Source organism: Piliocolobus tephrosceles, chromosome 11 (assembly GCF_002776525.5).
Source record: "Piliocolobus tephrosceles isolate RC106 chromosome 11, ASM277652v3, whole genome shotgun sequence".
Taxonomy (NCBI): Eukaryota; Metazoa; Chordata; class Mammalia; order Primates; family Cercopithecidae; genus Piliocolobus; species Piliocolobus tephrosceles.
The window spans coordinates 86787337-86805489 of NC_045444.1; the positions used below are offsets into that span (position 1 = coordinate 86787337).

General features: G+C 41.7%; 1 protein-coding gene across 1 annotated transcript in view; it reads left to right on the forward strand.

Moving 5' to 3' along the window:
• The window catches only part of LOC111546911 (aldehyde oxidase 1), an 88638-nt gene extending 70986 nt beyond the window's left edge, over window positions 1-17652 (forward strand). The window contains exons 27-35 of the mRNA XM_023218417.1: window positions 2794-2889; window positions 5060-5188; window positions 5888-5962; window positions 7493-7545; window positions 8772-8886; window positions 12843-12908; window positions 14784-14972; window positions 15734-15901; window positions 16788-17652. Of these exons, the coding sequence (XP_023074185.1) occupies window positions 2794-2889; window positions 5060-5188; window positions 5888-5962; window positions 7493-7545; window positions 8772-8886; window positions 12843-12908; window positions 14784-14972; window positions 15734-15901; window positions 16788-16838 (942 nt within the window). The 3' untranslated portion in view covers window positions 16839-17652. The remainder of the gene's footprint in view (window positions 1-2793; window positions 2890-5059; window positions 5189-5887; window positions 5963-7492; window positions 7546-8771; window positions 8887-12842; window positions 12909-14783; window positions 14973-15733; window positions 15902-16787) is intronic.
• Window positions 17653-18153: the final 501 nt, after the last annotated feature.

Consider the following 18153-nt stretch of genomic DNA (forward strand, 5'->3'; position numbering starts at 1 on the left):
TTTATTTATTTATTTATTTATTTATTTATTTATTTATTTATTTATTTTGAAATGGAGTCTCACTGTGTCACCCAGGCTGGCATGCAGTGATGCGATCTCGGCTCACTGCAAGCTCTGCCTCCTGGGTTCATGCCATTCTCCAGCCTCAGCCTCCCGAGTAGCTGGGACTACAGGCGCCCGCCACCACGCCCGGCTAATTTTTTGTATTTTTAGTAGAGACAGGTTTTCACCATGTTAGCCAGGATGGTCTCAATCTCCTGACCTCGTGATCTGCCTGCCTTGGCCTCCCAAAGTGCTGGGATTACAGGCGTGAGCCACCACGCCCGGCCTGTTAGCATTTTTTAACAAAGCATTTTAAAACTAAAGTATATACAATCTTTTTAGACATAATGCTATTGTGCACTTAATAGAGTACAGTGTAGCATAAACATCACTTATACGCACTGGGAAACAACGAAAATTGTGTTATTTGCTGTATTGCTATGGTTTGGAGCTGAAACTGCAATATCAGTGTACTTACTTCCTGCACTGTGAACACTGAATGGCACAGACAGGACCTAACCAACCTCTGTGTCTAATGCCTTACTATGGCACTTGGCACAGAGTAGGAACTCAAATGTCTGAATGGCTGAAACATTTGGGGAATCTGTGGGTTTGAAGCTAACTTCTCATCAATACCAGTAGTAGTTGTTTGAAGGTTTAAATTTCCCTAACTGGGTCCTCTACTTATATTGGAGAACCATCTGCTCCAGCTCTCCAATTGTGCCTATTTTATAGATGAAGCTTTGTAGAATTATATTTTGTGGCACTAACAATGAGCTGTACAGTGGTGCCATTTAACTAAACCAAATCTGACATTTTAAATGGCCCAAAGAGATTGCAGCACCACATGGAACAAATTACTGAGTGATCTCTGATAGACATGCTGTCTTGGACATACAGGCTGAATGCTATCACCAGCAGGGTCACACAATGTAGGAAAAGTACAATCCACTATAATTGTAGTTCAATCACATGGGCCAAGTCCAACTATGAATTACATGCACACTTTGCAAAGCCAGGGAGGCCAAATATGTAGTCTACAAGAACAAGAGACAGATTGTATGGCTATGCAACTGCAAATTTACTTACCAAACATTTACTGACCACCTACCGCATGTGTGTTGCTATGTTGCATTCCGAGAGATTCCTTAGGACGTGGTCCTTCCTTTCAGGGGGCTCATATTCTAGCAAAGCACAATGAAGTGCCATGGAATGGGGCCAGGGGCTCTTGTTGCAGCTGGCATCACCTGACATCTGATGCATGGCCCCCAGGCAGCCAGTCCTGGGCTTTCTGTAGAGGAAAACTATTCCTTATCTTTATTATTTTGAGGATGAATGTCCAGGAGCAAAAGATGGTGTTTCCAGGAGTCATGAGTTAATAAACTGTAAAAAACACTCTGCTGCATCTTCCCAAGGTCCTTGGGTGTCATTTTCATGGCTGATATGCCTTCTTCAAGAGTCTAAGGTTCTCCTTTGGACTGTGGATATATGTGCCTTTGTCCTCAGAGAAAGAGTATCCTGATGTCCCCATTTGCCCAATACTGCTGACCAAATAAATGGAGTGCATTTTCACCATCAAACTTGCCTTATTTGGAATGATAGAGCTTTCTGGTTGTCATTCACGGGGTAATGTGAACCTTTGGATACAAATAAAGAGACAGTTCTCCGAGTGTGGTCCACAGTTCCCAGGCAGCTTGGAAGGCCCTTCTGATGGGCAGAGAATTGATCTGGAAATGCTGTCTTTTTCTTGGGGTTATCTGTTGATTAACATGCAGCTCTATCAACTTTCACTTATGACCAGGGTTGCTTACAAATAATCTAAGTGAGCAATTAAGGCTTGGGAAAATTTTTGGTTTATTAAGTTGACATTGGCTTGTTACCAGAATTTTCTGAAGACCTTGACATTACAAATCCTAGATTATTATGTCACTCTGCTTAGAAACTTAGATGTTAAGAAACCTAGCTGACCCAGACCACACCCATATGGTCAGCACGTCCCTGCTGAAGAGCTGTAAAGGTTGCCTTGCAGGCTTTCCTGGACCACAGTGGAACCACTGAGAGACACCTGCCCTAGGACCATATGCTGCTGATGTTGCTCTTACATTGGAGACTCAAAGGGAAGAAGCCATCCTTGTTTTCTGCTGTGATTTTCTGGGATATCCCCATATTCTAGTTTAGCGCAGGCAGATATGCAAGAAGGCACATTCTTGTTAATTATAAAACATGTTTAGCTTAGAGACTGGATGTTTCTGATTATAAGAGCCTTTAATGCTGTTAGCAGTCTTACTCCTTCTGGATCCTTGTGTGGAGCTATACGGTTAGATAAGATTACTTCCAAGTTCTTGTCTAACTCCAAAGCTCTGTAGTTCTGTGCCAAGATGATTTAGGGTGAGCTTAGTCATTTTGCAGCAAAAAAAAAATTTAATGTCTATCTATTTCATCTTTTATGGGATTATAACAAAATGGATTTCCATTTTCATTTTTCTGTGACATGCCTACTACAATTATGATAATATGCGTGCACACAATTATTCACCCTCTCCCTCTACCTGTCTATACATTACTTTGCATTTTAAAACACAGTCCCTGCCCCCATTTCCCCCACCCCAAAAAGAAACCTAAAATGTTGCTCCACCCTGGGGGGTAGGGGGATTCTTGGAGGGAAATATTTCCAAGGAAAATGTTTTAATTGACATGATATGTGATAATATCAAAAGGATCTTAGAAATACTTTTCGTCTTTTCTGCTCAGGCTGCTGCCTTGGTTCACGTTTATCTTGACGGCTCTGTGCTGGTCACTCACGGTGGAATTGAAATGGGGCAGGGGGTCCACACTAAAATGATTCAGGTAAGAATGCAAATAACTAGATTGAGTTGGGTGTGTGCTTATAGATCTGCTCATGAGGGAAAAACTATGAATGAATATTTTCTGTTACAAAATACAGGATAGGAAGCTGGGTGGGGTGGCTCGAGCATTTCAGGAGACTGGGGCAAGAGGATTGCTTAAGTGAAGGAGTTTGAGACCAGCCCAGGGAACAAAGGGAGATTCCATCTCTACCAAAAAAAAATTAAATTAGCAGGTCATGGTGGCATGAGCCTGTTTTCCCACCTACTTGGGAGGCTGAGTGGGGAGGATTGCTTGAGCCTGGGAGGTCGAAGCTGCAGTGAGCCAATTGCACCACTGTACTCCAGCCTGGGTGGCACAGCAAGACCCTGTCTCAAAAAGTAAAAACAAATAAAAATAAAAAATAAAGGATAGGAGATTTGAGCTTTGACAGTTTACGCTGTTAAACAATTAGCAGAAACCAGGTAAACAAACCAATTTTGCAACCAAACCCCTAAAAGAATGTGGCAAAAGAGTCTCGAGTTGTTTTATTGCTAAAGAAAGTTATATACTTATTTGCTGCTTTCCTTTGGATATAGTGACAGTTGAGTTGTCCTTTTTGAATTTTTCTTGGGCAATAAGATAATGTGTAAATTCTGATGAATTTGGATTATTTCTTGCCCTTTTTGTATTACGGGCTCCAAACAATTGCTAATATAAATCACCTTTGATATTTATAGCCAAATTTTATCTGTTTGCTTTTGGCTGTCTTATTTTAGGTTAATTTTAAGCTACCATTTCTCTTTTGTTAATCATAATAGTAATATTATAGATTATAAAACATTTGGAAGCAGCAGAAAATTTTTAAAAACAAAGACCCTACACAGTTTCACCACACAGCATAATCATTATTTAGGGGTCTTTATATCTTGTCTTTTTTTCTTTCGCAAAAAGTCACCAACATGCTTTTGTATAATTTTGTATTCTGTTTTTCCACCCACTTTATATAGTGTGAACCCTTTTTCCTCTCATTAAGCGGTCTTTACAATCATGAATTTTTATGGCTATATGTAGATATATATATATGGTTTATTTAACCATCCCCAGTTGTTCGAATACTTCAGTGAATATTTTTGTACATTAACCTGTGATCAAATCATTGATTGTTTCTTAAAATAGATTTCTGGGAGTAGAATTACTGGGTCACAAGTGTGACTATTTTAAATTATTTGACACATATTATCAAATTGTTTTCCAGAAAGTATCCCTGTCATGATACCCATAACCAACAGCGAATGTTATGGATTGTTGAAAATTTATAGATAATTTGATAAGTGAATGAAAGTATCTCATTATTGCTTTCATTTACATTTTTCTAAGTATAAAGATGTTAAATACACATTTTCTCTCAGTCACTTGAGAATTGACTTTCCCCAGTGGAGGGTGTTTTCCTTATTGGATCACCAGAGACTGATATTCTAAGCCTATGCACTCTGTGTGGAGGATCTGAGAGCCAGAACCATGGAAGGGTTCCGTGTGCCTGTGTCCTTGTAGAAGCTGTGGGCAAGCACTTTCAAGCCATGCTGCTAGCAGGAGAGAGTCGAGTTTGGGATCAACTAAAGTTAGCAATATGATTTTGCTCTCTAGCACTAAAAATAAAGAATAAAGCAGCCAGTTAAGTCCTTGTGTTGGCAGGTCGCACTGGCGCCATCTCCCGTGACCCACATGTTCATGCCACTGCTTTTCCAAGGTCATTGTCCTTTCTCATAAGAAGCACTCTTTTCCTGGGGCAACTACAGAAATGTGGATAGGAGATAGATATCTCCTATCATTGATAAGGTTCTGCTAGAATTTTGCAGAGTGTGGTCATAGGAGAAGCCTCAAAGGTGTCAATATCATGATTATAGAAACAAGAATGAAGCATTTCTTTCTGCCTTGGCTTGGGACCTCACCTCCTCTTTCTGACACTATCACCAGAAAGTCAAAGAAAAGGAAAGTGTGTTCAGAACTTGGGGTCCAGACTAGCTATAGGATTTTTAGAAACGAGAAACTTTTTGTGGCTGGAGGAATTTGTGATTCTGCTCCCTTGTCCCTGTCATGAGTATGAGGGCATCACACATGTGTTACCACGTGGGCATGTGCACAGCTCTGTGACTAATCAGTGTTTTAAAAGAAACTCTCTCTTAAAATCCAGGTGGTCAGCCGTGAATTAGGAATGCCAATTTCGAATGTCCACCTGCGTGGAACAAGCACAGAAACCGTCCCTAATGCAAATGCCTCTGGAGGTTCTGTGGTGGCAGATCTCAACGGGTTGGCAGTAAAGGTAACAGTCACTGCAGTGGCGTCCAAATCATTAACTCCCTCAGGGCCAAATACGTGGGTGGGTGGAGCCCCAAAGATGCTGAGAGTTAATCCAACTCCTATCTCCTTCCCCCATCTTGGCCTCAGTCGGTGGTACAGCACCCAGTGGTTCTCCTGTGCTGGGAATGCCACCTCTTTTTCTCCCTCACTCCTGACAATTTTCTAATCAGCTAGTCCTTTCAAGTCTACTCAAAAATGTCTTTGTCTTTCTGTTTCCATATTATGTTAGTATCACTTTGAGACAGACTCCCACCTCTCCCCAGGGCCGATGCAGGACTTCTGTCTCTCCACCATAACTTCATCACCTTTTGCTCTAGCTTTCTGCTGCCGTAGTGAATTTTCTCACAAAATAAATGTGGCCATGCCATGTCTGAAAGCAATGGCTGGTGGTTTTCCAAGAGATTTTTTTTTATTAAGTCCTGACTTTTTTAGCATGGCTTACAAGGCCAGTTCATTCACACACACACACACACACACACACACACACACACACACACGTGCACACACTTGTATGAAACCTTTCATATCACCTTCATATAGGGTTGGTGTCTTATTTTTCCATGTTCCCTCTTAGATAAGCCTATGGAATGGTACATATTGTTTTGAATTTGGTGTTTGCATGAAATTAGGATCATAATTTTAATTTAAAAATAATTTCTAGGATGCCTGTCAAACTCTTCTAAAACGCCTCAAACCCATCATCAGCAAGAATCCTAAAGGAACTTGGAAAGACTGGGTGAGAATCAATGGTTCTCTGTATTTTATTTTAGAAGAAAAAGGTGTGGGAGGAGAGCAAGAGCAATATGCATTAATTGAAATCTGTAGAAAGGGCATTTGCAAAGGTACCACCACTGCATAATGATAAATAAAAGGCCCTTTGGCTCTTAGCATGTGGAAATCCTATCACAATGTGGTGGAGGAACTCTTGCATCTGGGAAAATTTTCTGTTAGAGAAAAAGATAGTTCTTCTGCCAGAACTCCTATTTTAATCCAGAATTAATTAATGTTTCATCCTATGGAACCTAGGGATTGTCTGGATATTAACTGTACATCTGTTTTTTCTCCTTCTTTGGGTTCTACTGTTCCTAAAAGAGAAAAACAGTAGTAGAACCATTCTGTAAAAGTAAAAATCATATAAGCACTCATTTAGAAATAGGAAACCAAGCCATTGGGTATATGTTCATCCAGTAATAGGTACTCAGTGGAACGGAAATATTCAACTGCTTCCTTTGATCTGCTTACAATCTAGTTGGAAAAGAAGACACGTTCTAAAGTCAACTAACAAACTTTTCAAAGTAATGGGTTATCAACTACCAGATGTTGTAGAACAAATATCCATAAAAACTGGGAGCGTGTGTCACGCTGGCTATTGTAGAATGTCAGTTTTCACAACCTTATGAATACAGGTCTGGGGGAAATAACATTTGAGGATCCCACTTAGAAACGGTTTCTGCTATTCCGTGGAGTAAGGACTCATTTTATAACTCATATTTATGGGATCTGTCTATACTTCCTGGGTATATTTGTTTCTGTCCTCTGCCCCATGCTACCTGAGCCCAGAAAGGCTGAGTCAGTATGACTGGAGAAAGCTGGAGAGAGGTGCAGCGTGGGGAGTAGTTCTCCACCACCATGAAATGTAGCCATTCGGCCCACTTTCTTCTCTAATGATTGATGCGCTTCTGACCTTCCTTCTTAGACTTAGGGACTTGGATCTAACCCTGATTTTTCTGCATAGTAGTCAACTCTGCACTGCAGAGTCAGGAGACCTTTTGGTGTAAATGGTACAATTTAGCAAAATTATTCCCCTCACCTGAAACAAATGTGCCCAGAAAGGATTGATAGTTCCCATAAATATGGATTATAAAATGAACCCTTACTCTATAGACTGGCAGGAACCTGATATTAAAATTAAGCAGCCAACCAACCATTGTTTTCTAAAATGTCCCATGTGAATTGGAAATCTACTACAGATAACCAAGTGAATTTCTTCCTAAGTGGAACATATGTTGATGACTTTAGTCCAGCCTGTAGCATACCACAGCAGGCATTTATTACAATCATAGGTGCTGAACAAACAGCTACAAGCTGTGAACCACAAACGCCTGTAGAAATGGAGAATGCCAAAAGGAATGGATTAATCTGGGTCCTTCCTAGTTACTATTGCTGATAGTTTTATTTAGCAGACAGGGTAAAATTAAAATTGAAGTATTGAGTGATTCTTTCTTTGGGCATCGTTGTTGCAGCATGCTATGCTCTTTCTTCACAGGCACAGACTGCTTTTGATGAAAGCATTAGCCTTTCAGCTGTTGGATACTTCAGGTAAATACTCCCTCCAATCACTATGCTATGGAGAATGACAGTGGTATCTTGAGGAAGGGTTTCGGTTCCCTTGCAATTTTGGCAAACGTTGACTTTGTACCTTCTATTTACCCATGGTTGTAAAGAACATTTAACTGCTGGTTAATCCACAGTTATAAAGAATATTTAATTGCTGGTATCCAGAAAGACTCCTGTTAGGGAAAATAGGCACACAAAATTCAGCTGAACTGATGATTCTAATCATAGTGGGTGGTATTTTAAGGCTCTCTGGGGTTAGCACTTGGAATACTCAGCAGTGGTTGACTTTTTGTTGAAAACACAATCTACCTCTTAAGAAATAAAGGTGGGGAAATGCAAATTAAACCCATAAGAGGGGTAACATTTTACACCTTCAGGATTGGCAAAAAAGATATTGGACCATAACCATGTTACATTAAGATGTGAAACAACAGGAACTCACTGAATCTGGAAAACAGTTTATTAAATTATTTTAATGGAGAGTGAAAGCTGTCTGACAGCAGAGTGATGTAGAGCCTTACCTGGTTTGATCACTTTGACATTGGTGTGGGAGTCCTGGGCACTGACTCCCTGTCAGGAACAGGCATTGGAAGCATTTTTAATGGCCATCTCCAGGTTGCAGAGCAGCAGAGGAGAGAGGGTAGAGAGTTCTGGAAGCTGCTGACCCATGCTTCTATTTTACCATTAATATTTTTTTGATGTTCTTAAAGATTAGTTAGGAACAGAGCAGGCCATGGAGCTTGATGGTGGGAGACCAGAGTAGAGACAAAGAATGGGAACCATAGGACCTGATCCTTCACACAGAGGGGCAAATTCTGGAGCCAGAAAGATAAACAAAGCAGGAAGCATGCACCTTTGAAATAGCGTTTGGTGTAAAATGAAGGTTGAGTTCCCCAAATCAGATGATCCAATATTAGCCAAAAGCAGTAAGATGGACATTCATGAAGTAAGAAGCTAACCTCCAGGAGCAAGGAGGCACCAGTCAGGAGTAGTTAGATATTTTTATCAGACAAAGCAAGTTTTAAAAGAAAAAAACTAAATATTTATTTATTCAACGCATTTATCACACATACATATGGTGCTGGCATGTCATTGTACAGGTATATTCCTGTGGTTTGCATAACTCCTCATGTGTCTGTTCAGTCATCATGGTCTGCAATTAGGGGACTGGATCACTTAACAACACTCAAGAATTCTGTTTCCTCCAGAGGTTATGAGTCAGACATAAACTGGGAGAAAGGCGAAGGCCATCCCTTCGAATACTTCGTTTATGGAGCTGCCTGTTCCGAGGTTGAAATAGACTGCCTGACGGGGGATCATAAGGTCAGTACCAGTTGGAAAGGTCTTCAAGTTGCACTTAGGATGCACTTAAATTCCACAGATGCCATCTATCTGAGAAGAGCTGAGTGAGTGGCAGCACCGTGCATTTGGCCTAAGGGTGATTCCCCTGGATTACCAGAAAAAAATAGAATCCCTACAATTGCCTTGGTGGTCTGGTTGCTGCCATGGAAAACAACTGGTGACCTGTCTTTCTTTTCCTGGCCCTTTTAAATGGAATCAGGAAAGAAACTACTTGAAGAAAGAAACATGCTGTAAAGGGGGCTTTCATGTAGACTGTTGGCACAACCAGCAATTCTGACTTCTTATGAGAAATGCCAAAATATATCATTCTTGAAGGATTTCATAGACATCTGTAATCTGCTAACAAGCACCAAGCCAGCCCAGGGTAGGTAGTGGCCACTTTTTTATGTCTTTTTCTCAGCTAGGTCTTGGCTTATAGAAGTCCAATGTGCTATCCATTGTGCCATAGAGCTGGCTTGGTCTTACTTTTTAGATAGTTTCAGAGCATCCTTATGCTTTCAAGGGATGCTCTGACGAGACATGCACGTGCACGTGCACACACACACACACTCCCTCTTTCTCTCTCTCTTTAAAGACTCATAGCATTTCTCTTCTTGCAGCAGAGCCTTTGGGAGTAAAAGAAGCCACTTACTGGTCACAGTCAATAATAATGAAAGATCACTGATCCATTAAATGGGACTGGGATACCCTAACAACTATTATGTGACCAAGCTACCAGTTTAGTGATAATCTCTTCCAAAATGTACCTTGAAGCAAGCTCTAGTTCTTGATATTTACAAATATCCTCTATGCCTGCATTCTTGGATTATGATCAGATTTAAGTTTTCATTTAGTAAGTCCCCAGCATGTATTTTTATTTATTTATTTTTTTTTTATTTTTTTTTTTTTTGAGTTGGAGTCTTGCTCTGTCACCCAGGCTTAAGTGCAGTGGCGCGATCTCGGCTCACTGCAAGCTCCGCCTCCTGGGTTCACGCCATTCTCCTGCCTCAGCCTCCCAGGTGCCCGCCACCACGCCCGGCTATTCTTTTTGTATTTTTAATAGAGACGGTGTTTCACCCGTGGTCTCGATCTCCTGACCTCATGATCTGCCCGCCTCAGCCTCCCAAAGTGCTGTGATTGAAGGCATGAGCCACCGCATCTGGCTGCATGTATTTTTTAAAACTATAGTCAACCTAATCTCTGAAACCACGGTCACCTTTATTGAACCTGCCTTTTCAAGTATCTGACTTGTCTGGTTCTAACTCAGACTGGATCTCTATAGGGTAACCTTGGACCAGGGCAAAACAATGGTCACTCTGAGCATGGTTTTGTGTTAGAGTAGCAGCCTGACACTACTAGGGAGCGGGTTCTTGCTTAGAAATGATTTCTGTTTGTTTGTTTGTTTTTGAGACAATTTCACTCTCTCACCCAGGCTAGAGTGCAGTGGCTTGATCTTGGCTTACTGCCATCTCTGCCTCCCGGGTTTAAGTGATTCTCGTGCCTCAGCCTCCCAAGTAGCTGGGATTACAGGCTGTGCCACCACACCCAGCTACTTTTTGTATTTTTAGTAGAGATGTGGTTTCACCATGTTGCCCAGGCTGGTCTCAAACTCCTGGCCTTCAAGTGATCCACCCACCTTGGCCTCCCAAAGTGCTGGGATTATAGGTGTGAGAAACTGAGCCCTGCCCATATAACTAATTTCTAAATTCCTTCTCCCTCAAAGCAAAAGTTGGTAAAAACTTAGTCATGCAGATTTTCTTATATTCCTATATATGCCTTGTCCTTGTTAAGATCCAAGAACAAGGTAATAATTAGCCTAGTATGAAATTTTAAGGCATGTTCCTATAACTTATTTGAATGATCTTAGGAGATGTGCCATATAGTCTCATCAAATGCCTTCATAAAAGCTAAATCTCAGCTCAGGTTGGTGTCACTGCTAGGCAAAGAGCTAGAATGTGACATTCTACCAGGGGCCTTTCCCAAAGGCCTGTTTCTCAGCCATTCTCCTGTTGATAGAACTGCCCTTATTCCAACAAAGTTTTCCTCACTTTGAACTTACATCTAAATATCAGTTATCTGTTCTTCTACAGCAAATTACCCCCAAACTTAGTGCTGAAAACAGTGGATGCTCATTAACTCACACCACTTCTGAGGGGCAGGCCTCCGAGAGTGGCTCATCTGGGTGATTCTGCCTGAGGCTTCAGCCAAGCTGTGGCTGGGGCGCAACAGTCACCTCAAGGCTCAGTGGGGAGAGGAGAATCCTATTCCACCTCCCTCTATCATAGCATTGTTGACAGGAGGCCTCAGCTCCTCACTGGCTGTTGGCCAGAGGCCTCCATTCTTTGTCATGTGGACAGCTCTCTGTAGGCTGCCTGAGTGTCCTCAGGACATGACAACTGGCTTCCTCCAGAGAGACCAGCCCAAGAGAAAAAGAGAGAGTGTGAGCAAGCAAGAGAGTACTTGAGACAGAAGCCCAGCTTTATAACCTAACTCAGAGTGACTACTGTCACCTCTGCCATAGCCTATTGGTCACACAGGCTGGCCTGGTAGAGTAGAGGAGGAGACTACATGTGGATGTGAATGCCAGTAGGTGAGGATTATCCAGAGCCATCTTTGAGGCAGCCTACCACAACCTACATCCACTATCTCCAGCCCTAGCAAAAGACACGACAGACAGCACTAAGCCTACAGCTTTGTGGGTTGTTTTTTTCTGTTTTGAGGTGGAGTCTTGCTCTGTTGCCCAGGCTGGAATGCAGTGGCACCATCTCAGTTCACTGCAGCCTCTGCCTCCTGAGTTCAAGTGATTCTCGTGCCTCAGCCTCCTGAGTAGCTGGGACTACAGGCATGTGCCATCACCCCTGGCTAATTTTTGTATTTTTAGTAGAGATGGTGTTTCACCATGTTGGCCAGGCTGGTCTCGAACTCTTATCCTCAAGTGATCTGCCCCCACTTGACCTCCCAAAGTGCTGGGATTCCAGGCATGAGCCAGCCCCACCAACCTAAGCCCACAGCTTTGAAAGCAGAAACTTCACTAACACTGAAAACTTTAGAGCGCCTCCTCTCACCTCCAGCTGAGGCCACTTATCTCCTGGAAGACCAGTCTTGCTGACTGATGTCAAAGAGGATTTTACATTTTACTGTGTCTTTAAATAAGAGATGTGAGTTCCTGAAGTTTTATTATTGTCAAACATTCCAATCATTATCTAGTTTTCAAATGCTAGATGAAAGTCCTGGATCAAATAAGGAAACTCTTGCATTTATTTTGTTCAATTAGTAATTATAAGTACAATCTGTTAGTCATGGCAGAGACCATTACATCACATTTTTTAAAAAATGTATGGACTTGCTGGAAAGCAAAGGTGTTACTAACACTCTGGCTGGGCCTGCTGTACTTCTCCTCATTTGTAGGTTATCAGGAGCAAGTTGTAGTGTCAACTTTATTCTCTTCTCTGCTCCAAAAATGAAAATTGGAGATTTTCAGATGACAAATCAAAGACTTTTTTGTTGATGCACCCTGAACTCTGTGGTTCAGTAAACATTCCTCAGCCAGTTGTATCTGGCTGTTGGGTTGCATGTTGGCCATTAAGCTTTGCAACTAGGATCGTGAGGGCCATAGATGTTTTCTTTTGTTGTATCATATATTTCTCAATCTGTTGCATCATCCAGCTTGAATCATAATCAAGTAAATATTTTTTTCTCCTATTATTTCCAAGAAAAAAAGACAGTGCTTCAGCTGGCTAAGAGTATTTGTATAATTTTGAAAGTTTTACATAATAAACTTTGTCATATAAGAAAACCTTTGTTGCTCCTTTTGAAATGACATGGCTCCAAGAAAGGCTTTATACCAAAGTCAGCCTGGCAGGAAGTGTTCCTCAGCTTCTTCTCCCTAAGTTATCCTTATTAAAATAAACATTTTAACTTTTTTTTTTTCTTACTAGAACATCAGAACAGACATTGTCATGGATGTTGGCTGCAGTATAAATCCAGCCATTGACGTAGGCCAGGTATGTGTAACTGATGTGTCTCACTTTCTATTTGTAAAAGCCAAAAGTGCAGTGGGGTCTGTGGGGGAGCATTCCATCAAGCTTATTCATCATCTTATTTTTCTACCCCTTTAGTCAACTCTATTCAGACCAGCTGCAAAGCTCAAATGTCTTACTGTTTAAAAGGGGGAAGGAAATAAAGTGTTTTCAGTAGCTTTTGAAGAAACATACAATCTGTGACTAGGGAGCTTGAATGAGGCAAGACCAAGCCTAGAGGTGACCGATGAGCTCCAAACTTCTGGGACATAAGTAGAGTTAGTGCCCAGTGCTGAGCCTTAGCCACACGATGGGCTTCAGCTTCTAGGAGTTTGAAGTTTGCTGGGATCATAAGCCTCAAGTCATTAGAGCAGTAGCTATTGATAGGCAGCCTGTAGTGCTGGATTCTCCCCACAGACATTTTCAAATTTAAATTTGAAATAGTTGAAAAGATTGGAAAGTCATAAACATCTAGTTTCTCTTGAAAACAGAAAATTTGCCTACACTGCATCTGCATTTCCACAAGCGAAAAGTCGGTGGGCTGCACCTCTAGAGTCCCACACTCTCCAGTGAGACCCACACTCTCCAGAACCCACCTGGAATCTTCACATACTGGCTTTACGTGTCTCCAACCTGGAGGCAATTCAGCTCATTACCTCTGATTTAGGGCACCATCTAGTGTCCCCTCCCCCTCCACCCCACGCCCCCACCATCATGACATTGTGTTATTGGCGAATGGGAAGAATCTATGGTGTGGAGAAGTCAAAGGAGGCTTCGGGAGGAAGTGGGTGTGGACCAGGTTGTCAAGGAAAGAATGAGAAACGACATTTGGGGTGAAAGAACAGTGGAGGAAGTCACCCTACAGAAACAGGGAATTTAGCATGCCTGTTCATGGCTGCTGATCAGGCCAGGGCGGATGACTATGGGGAAGGCCTGTGTGGGAGGGGTGGGCCATGAGGAGGGAGTTGGAGAGCAGAAGAGGGCTGGGGACTGCCAGGGGTGGGTGGAGGGCTTTTAGAGACCAAGACTTCACTTAGTGGGGATGGACTGGAGTTTTTGGAAGACTGATCTAAAATCAGAATCCAGAGATGTGAGGCTAGCCACCTTGTGGGCAAGGAGGTGGGATGAGACAATGGGACTGTAGCTTTCACTAGAACTCTGGGGTCTCTGGACACATCAGTCAGGGGGGTTTGCCTCATGGGCAAAAAAAAAAAAAAAAAAAAAAAAAAAGAGGGTGCTTAGGCTCCAGGCTCTGAAGACTCTTCCCGAGCACTCATTTCAACGGCCAAACCAAGATAAAAACCCAAGTCCTTTGACTTTGAACTTCTTTTTTAAAAAATATTTTTATTTTTTATTATTATTATTATTTGAGACGAAGTTTTGCTTTTGTTGCCCGGGCTGGAATACAATGGTGTGATCTTGGCTCACCACAACCTCCACCTCCCAGGTTCAGGCAATTCTCCTGCCTCAGCCTCCCAAATAGCTGGAATTATAGACATGAACCACCACACCCAGCTAATTTGTTTTGTGTTTTTAGTAGAGACAGGGTTTCTCCACATTAGTCAGGCTGGTCTCAAACTCCCGGCCTCAGGTGATCTGCCCGCCTCGGCCTCCCAAAGTGCTGGGATTACAGATGTGAGCCACTGTACCCAGCTGACTTTGAACTTCTTTTAACTTAATGCAGCACAAGATGTTTAAAATGGCTTTTAGGTAAACTTTCAGCAACATGCTCCAAAACACCCTGAAAACGTTCTTAAACTACAATTTTAAAATTCAAACAAACAGCATGAAGTTGAAATGCTACTTACTGTTGACTGTGTTTTCTCATACATGGAAATTCTTTTTTTGTTCTTGCCTCAGATTGAAGGTGCATTTATTCAAGGCATGGGACTTTATACAATAGAAGAACTGAATTATTCTCCCCAGGGCGTTCTGCACACTCGTGGTCCAGACCAATATAAAATCCCTGCCATCTGTGACACACCCACAGAGTTTCACATTTCTTTGTTGCCTCCCTCTGAAAACTCAAATACTCTTTATTCATCTAAGGTAAGTGACGCTCTACAGGTAAATATGCATGTTTATATGATACCTGTTGGGTGACAGGAGGGCTACATTCGTCTCTTGACTGGGATTTTTACCAGGATTGCCGAAGAAAAATTCTTATTAAACATTTTAATTCTAATCTAACATCATGATAAAAATTTTTAGTATTCCAAATCTTAGAACTTAACATCAACTATTGCCGTCAGGTTCTATCTAATTTTTTACCTTGCAATAATCATCTTCATGCCTAATAATCATCTTCTGTATGTAAATCATTTCCTTAGGCTAGAATTCTAAGAATGGGAATACTGGATCAAAAGATTAAATTACTTTTTGAAACAAAAACATTACATAGGCCGGGTGCAGTGGCTCATGCCTGTAATCCCAGCACTTTGGGAGACCGAGGCGGGCAGATCACCCAAGTCCAAGAGTTTGAGACCAGCCTGGCCAACCTGGTGAAACCCCATCTCTGCTAAAAATACAAAAAAAATAGCCAGGTGTGGTGGTGCTTGTCTATAATCCCAGCTACTCGGAGACTGAGGAAGGAAAATGGCTCAAACCTAGGAGGCAGAGGTTGCAGTGAGCCGAGATCGTGTCACTGCACTCCAGTGTCATGCTTGGGCAACAGAGCCAGACTCTGTCTCAAAAAAAAAAAATTACGTATGTAGTGTGTAATATTTTTATATATGTACATATGCTATAAATGTGCACATATATGCAGAGTGAGAGAGAGGTATAATCTAGCTGGCATGCTTCCCTTCAAGGGTCTGGGAGAGTCAGGGGTGTTCCTGGGGTGTTCCGTGTTTTTCGCTATCCATGATGCGGTGAGTGCAGCACGACAGGAGAGAGGCCTGCACGGACCCTTGAGCCTTAATAGTCCACTGACCCCGGAGAAGATTAGGATGGCCTGTGAAGACAAGTTCACAAAAATGGTATGTTCTCCATAGTAGAAAAAAAATAGTGATCATAAAATTCTGCATTTTTGGCCTCTGTTCTTGTGGTGAGGTTTCGTGAACCCACTGCTGTGGCTTTTCTTGCCAGAAAAGGTGACGGGAAACCTGGGGGCATTTGAGCAGACGTGCAGAGGGGTCCGTGAATTTGTACCCCACGGGTTGCATTTTTTCATCAGCCTGGCCCTCCGTGGCTCCACTCTATACTGTTTGACAAAAGAAGGTTCATTCCCATTAGTTTCATGTTCCTCTCCTGGTTTGCTCCCTTCCTAGGACATCTTGGTCAGGAACAGAAGTTCAGGAACTGTGCCCTGAACCTAGGACACCCAGGCCAGGAGTATAGGCCCCTCTGACAGTCTGCCTTCACCCCAACCCCAAAAGGGCACCAGGAAAGTATGCTAGCAGGAACCTCTCCCCTCTGGCAACAGCGCCCATGTCGAGCAGACATCTCTACCCTCCTTGGATATTTTCAGGGACAGCGTTTTTAATTGTGGAAGAAAGTCATGCTGTTCACAGTTACCACCCTGACTTAGACTGAGGGGAAAGTCCCCCCATCCTCCACTTACACCGGCTCTTTGTGGTATCTTTCATGGTTTTCCCTAAGCCCCCCACACGTTGCTTCTTCTACTCGGGAGAAACAGAGACTCACTCCACTTTTCACTGGGTGGTCTTCAAGCATGAGATGATAACCCCAGGAGTTCCCCAGTCCTCCCCTGGCTTCCTCCGCACTTCACAGGCTGCTGTTCCCTGACCTGTCAGGGCCCTGGTTGCCCTCTGCTGGTGTTTAACCTACTTTATGTTCTGCTATTTTTCACCTAAGTCACAAACATTTCCCAGGTTTGAACATCCAAATTTGTTTTTATTCTAGATTCCGAGAGATGAACCTGGGTCCTATGTTCCTTGGAATGTACCCATCTGAATCAAATGCAAACTTCTGGAGAAAATGGAGTGGCTCTTCCCAGATGGCAGTCTGTCCTATCTCTGTGCTGGAAGATGCTAGATCTGAAAGACACAGTTTCCACAATTCAGAAGTCATCCCACAGTGTTGCTTTTCTATGGAGCAGATTTAAAGTATTCCATTTAGATTTGATAGATATGCTTAAGCAATCTATAAATCATTTTCAATGTTATAAACACTAATTGGTTTCCTCTAGGGTGATATTCGCCATTACTCTGTCTCTTTGATCCATCCAGCTAAATGGAATAGACGATGACTTGCATATGACTCATACTTGGTTTGTATCCACCAACAGAAATTATACCATATAGTGAAAGGCAATTTTCTAAATACTTTCATTACTCATATGAACTGTGAAGTTGTCATTTTTTTCATTTGTCCCTTTCTGCTGTCACCTTCCTCTTGTCAGAATGAATATAGACACTGTATCTAAGTGGGACCAAAGGAAAAAGAGCAAACTTTCACCAAAGTTTTCATGAAAACCAAAAAGCTTTAAAGGTTACTATCAAGAAATTGAAAGGAAACCCACAGAATAGCATAAAATATTTGTGAATCATATGTTTGATAAAGGTCTTATAACCAGAGATATGAAGAGCTCTTACAACTCAATAAAAGGCAAGTAATTTAAAAATAAGCAAAAGAATTGCTGGATGGTATGGTAGTTCTATTTTTAGTTTTTACCCTAACTATTATTTGATCATTTAACATTCTATGTATGTAACAAAATATCACATGCATAAATATTATGTATCAATAAAATTTTTTAATGTGCAAAGGATTTGAGTAGACATCTCTCCAAAGAAGATATATAAATGGCTAGTAAGCACATAAAAATATGCTCAAATTCATTAGTCATTAAGGAAATGCAAATCAAAACCACAATGAGCCACCATTTTATATGCACTGGGATGGTTGTAATCAAAATGATGGACAGCAGTAAGTATTGGCTAGGATAGGGAAAAATGGGAACACTTATCCATTGCAGGGGGCAGTGTAGAATGGTGTAGATACTGTGGAAAACAGTTCAGCATTTCCTCAAGGAGTTAAACATAGTTAACATAGAAGTTAAACCTAGAATTACCATAATCCTAGGTATATACCCAAGAGAATTTAAAATATATATTCACACAAAAAATGTATACATAACTGTTCATAGCATTATTCATAGTATCCCAGAAGTGGAAACAACTCAGATTTCCATCAACTAATAAAATGTGGTATAACCATACAAGAGAGTTTTATTTGGCCATATAAAGAAATGAAGCACTATTACATG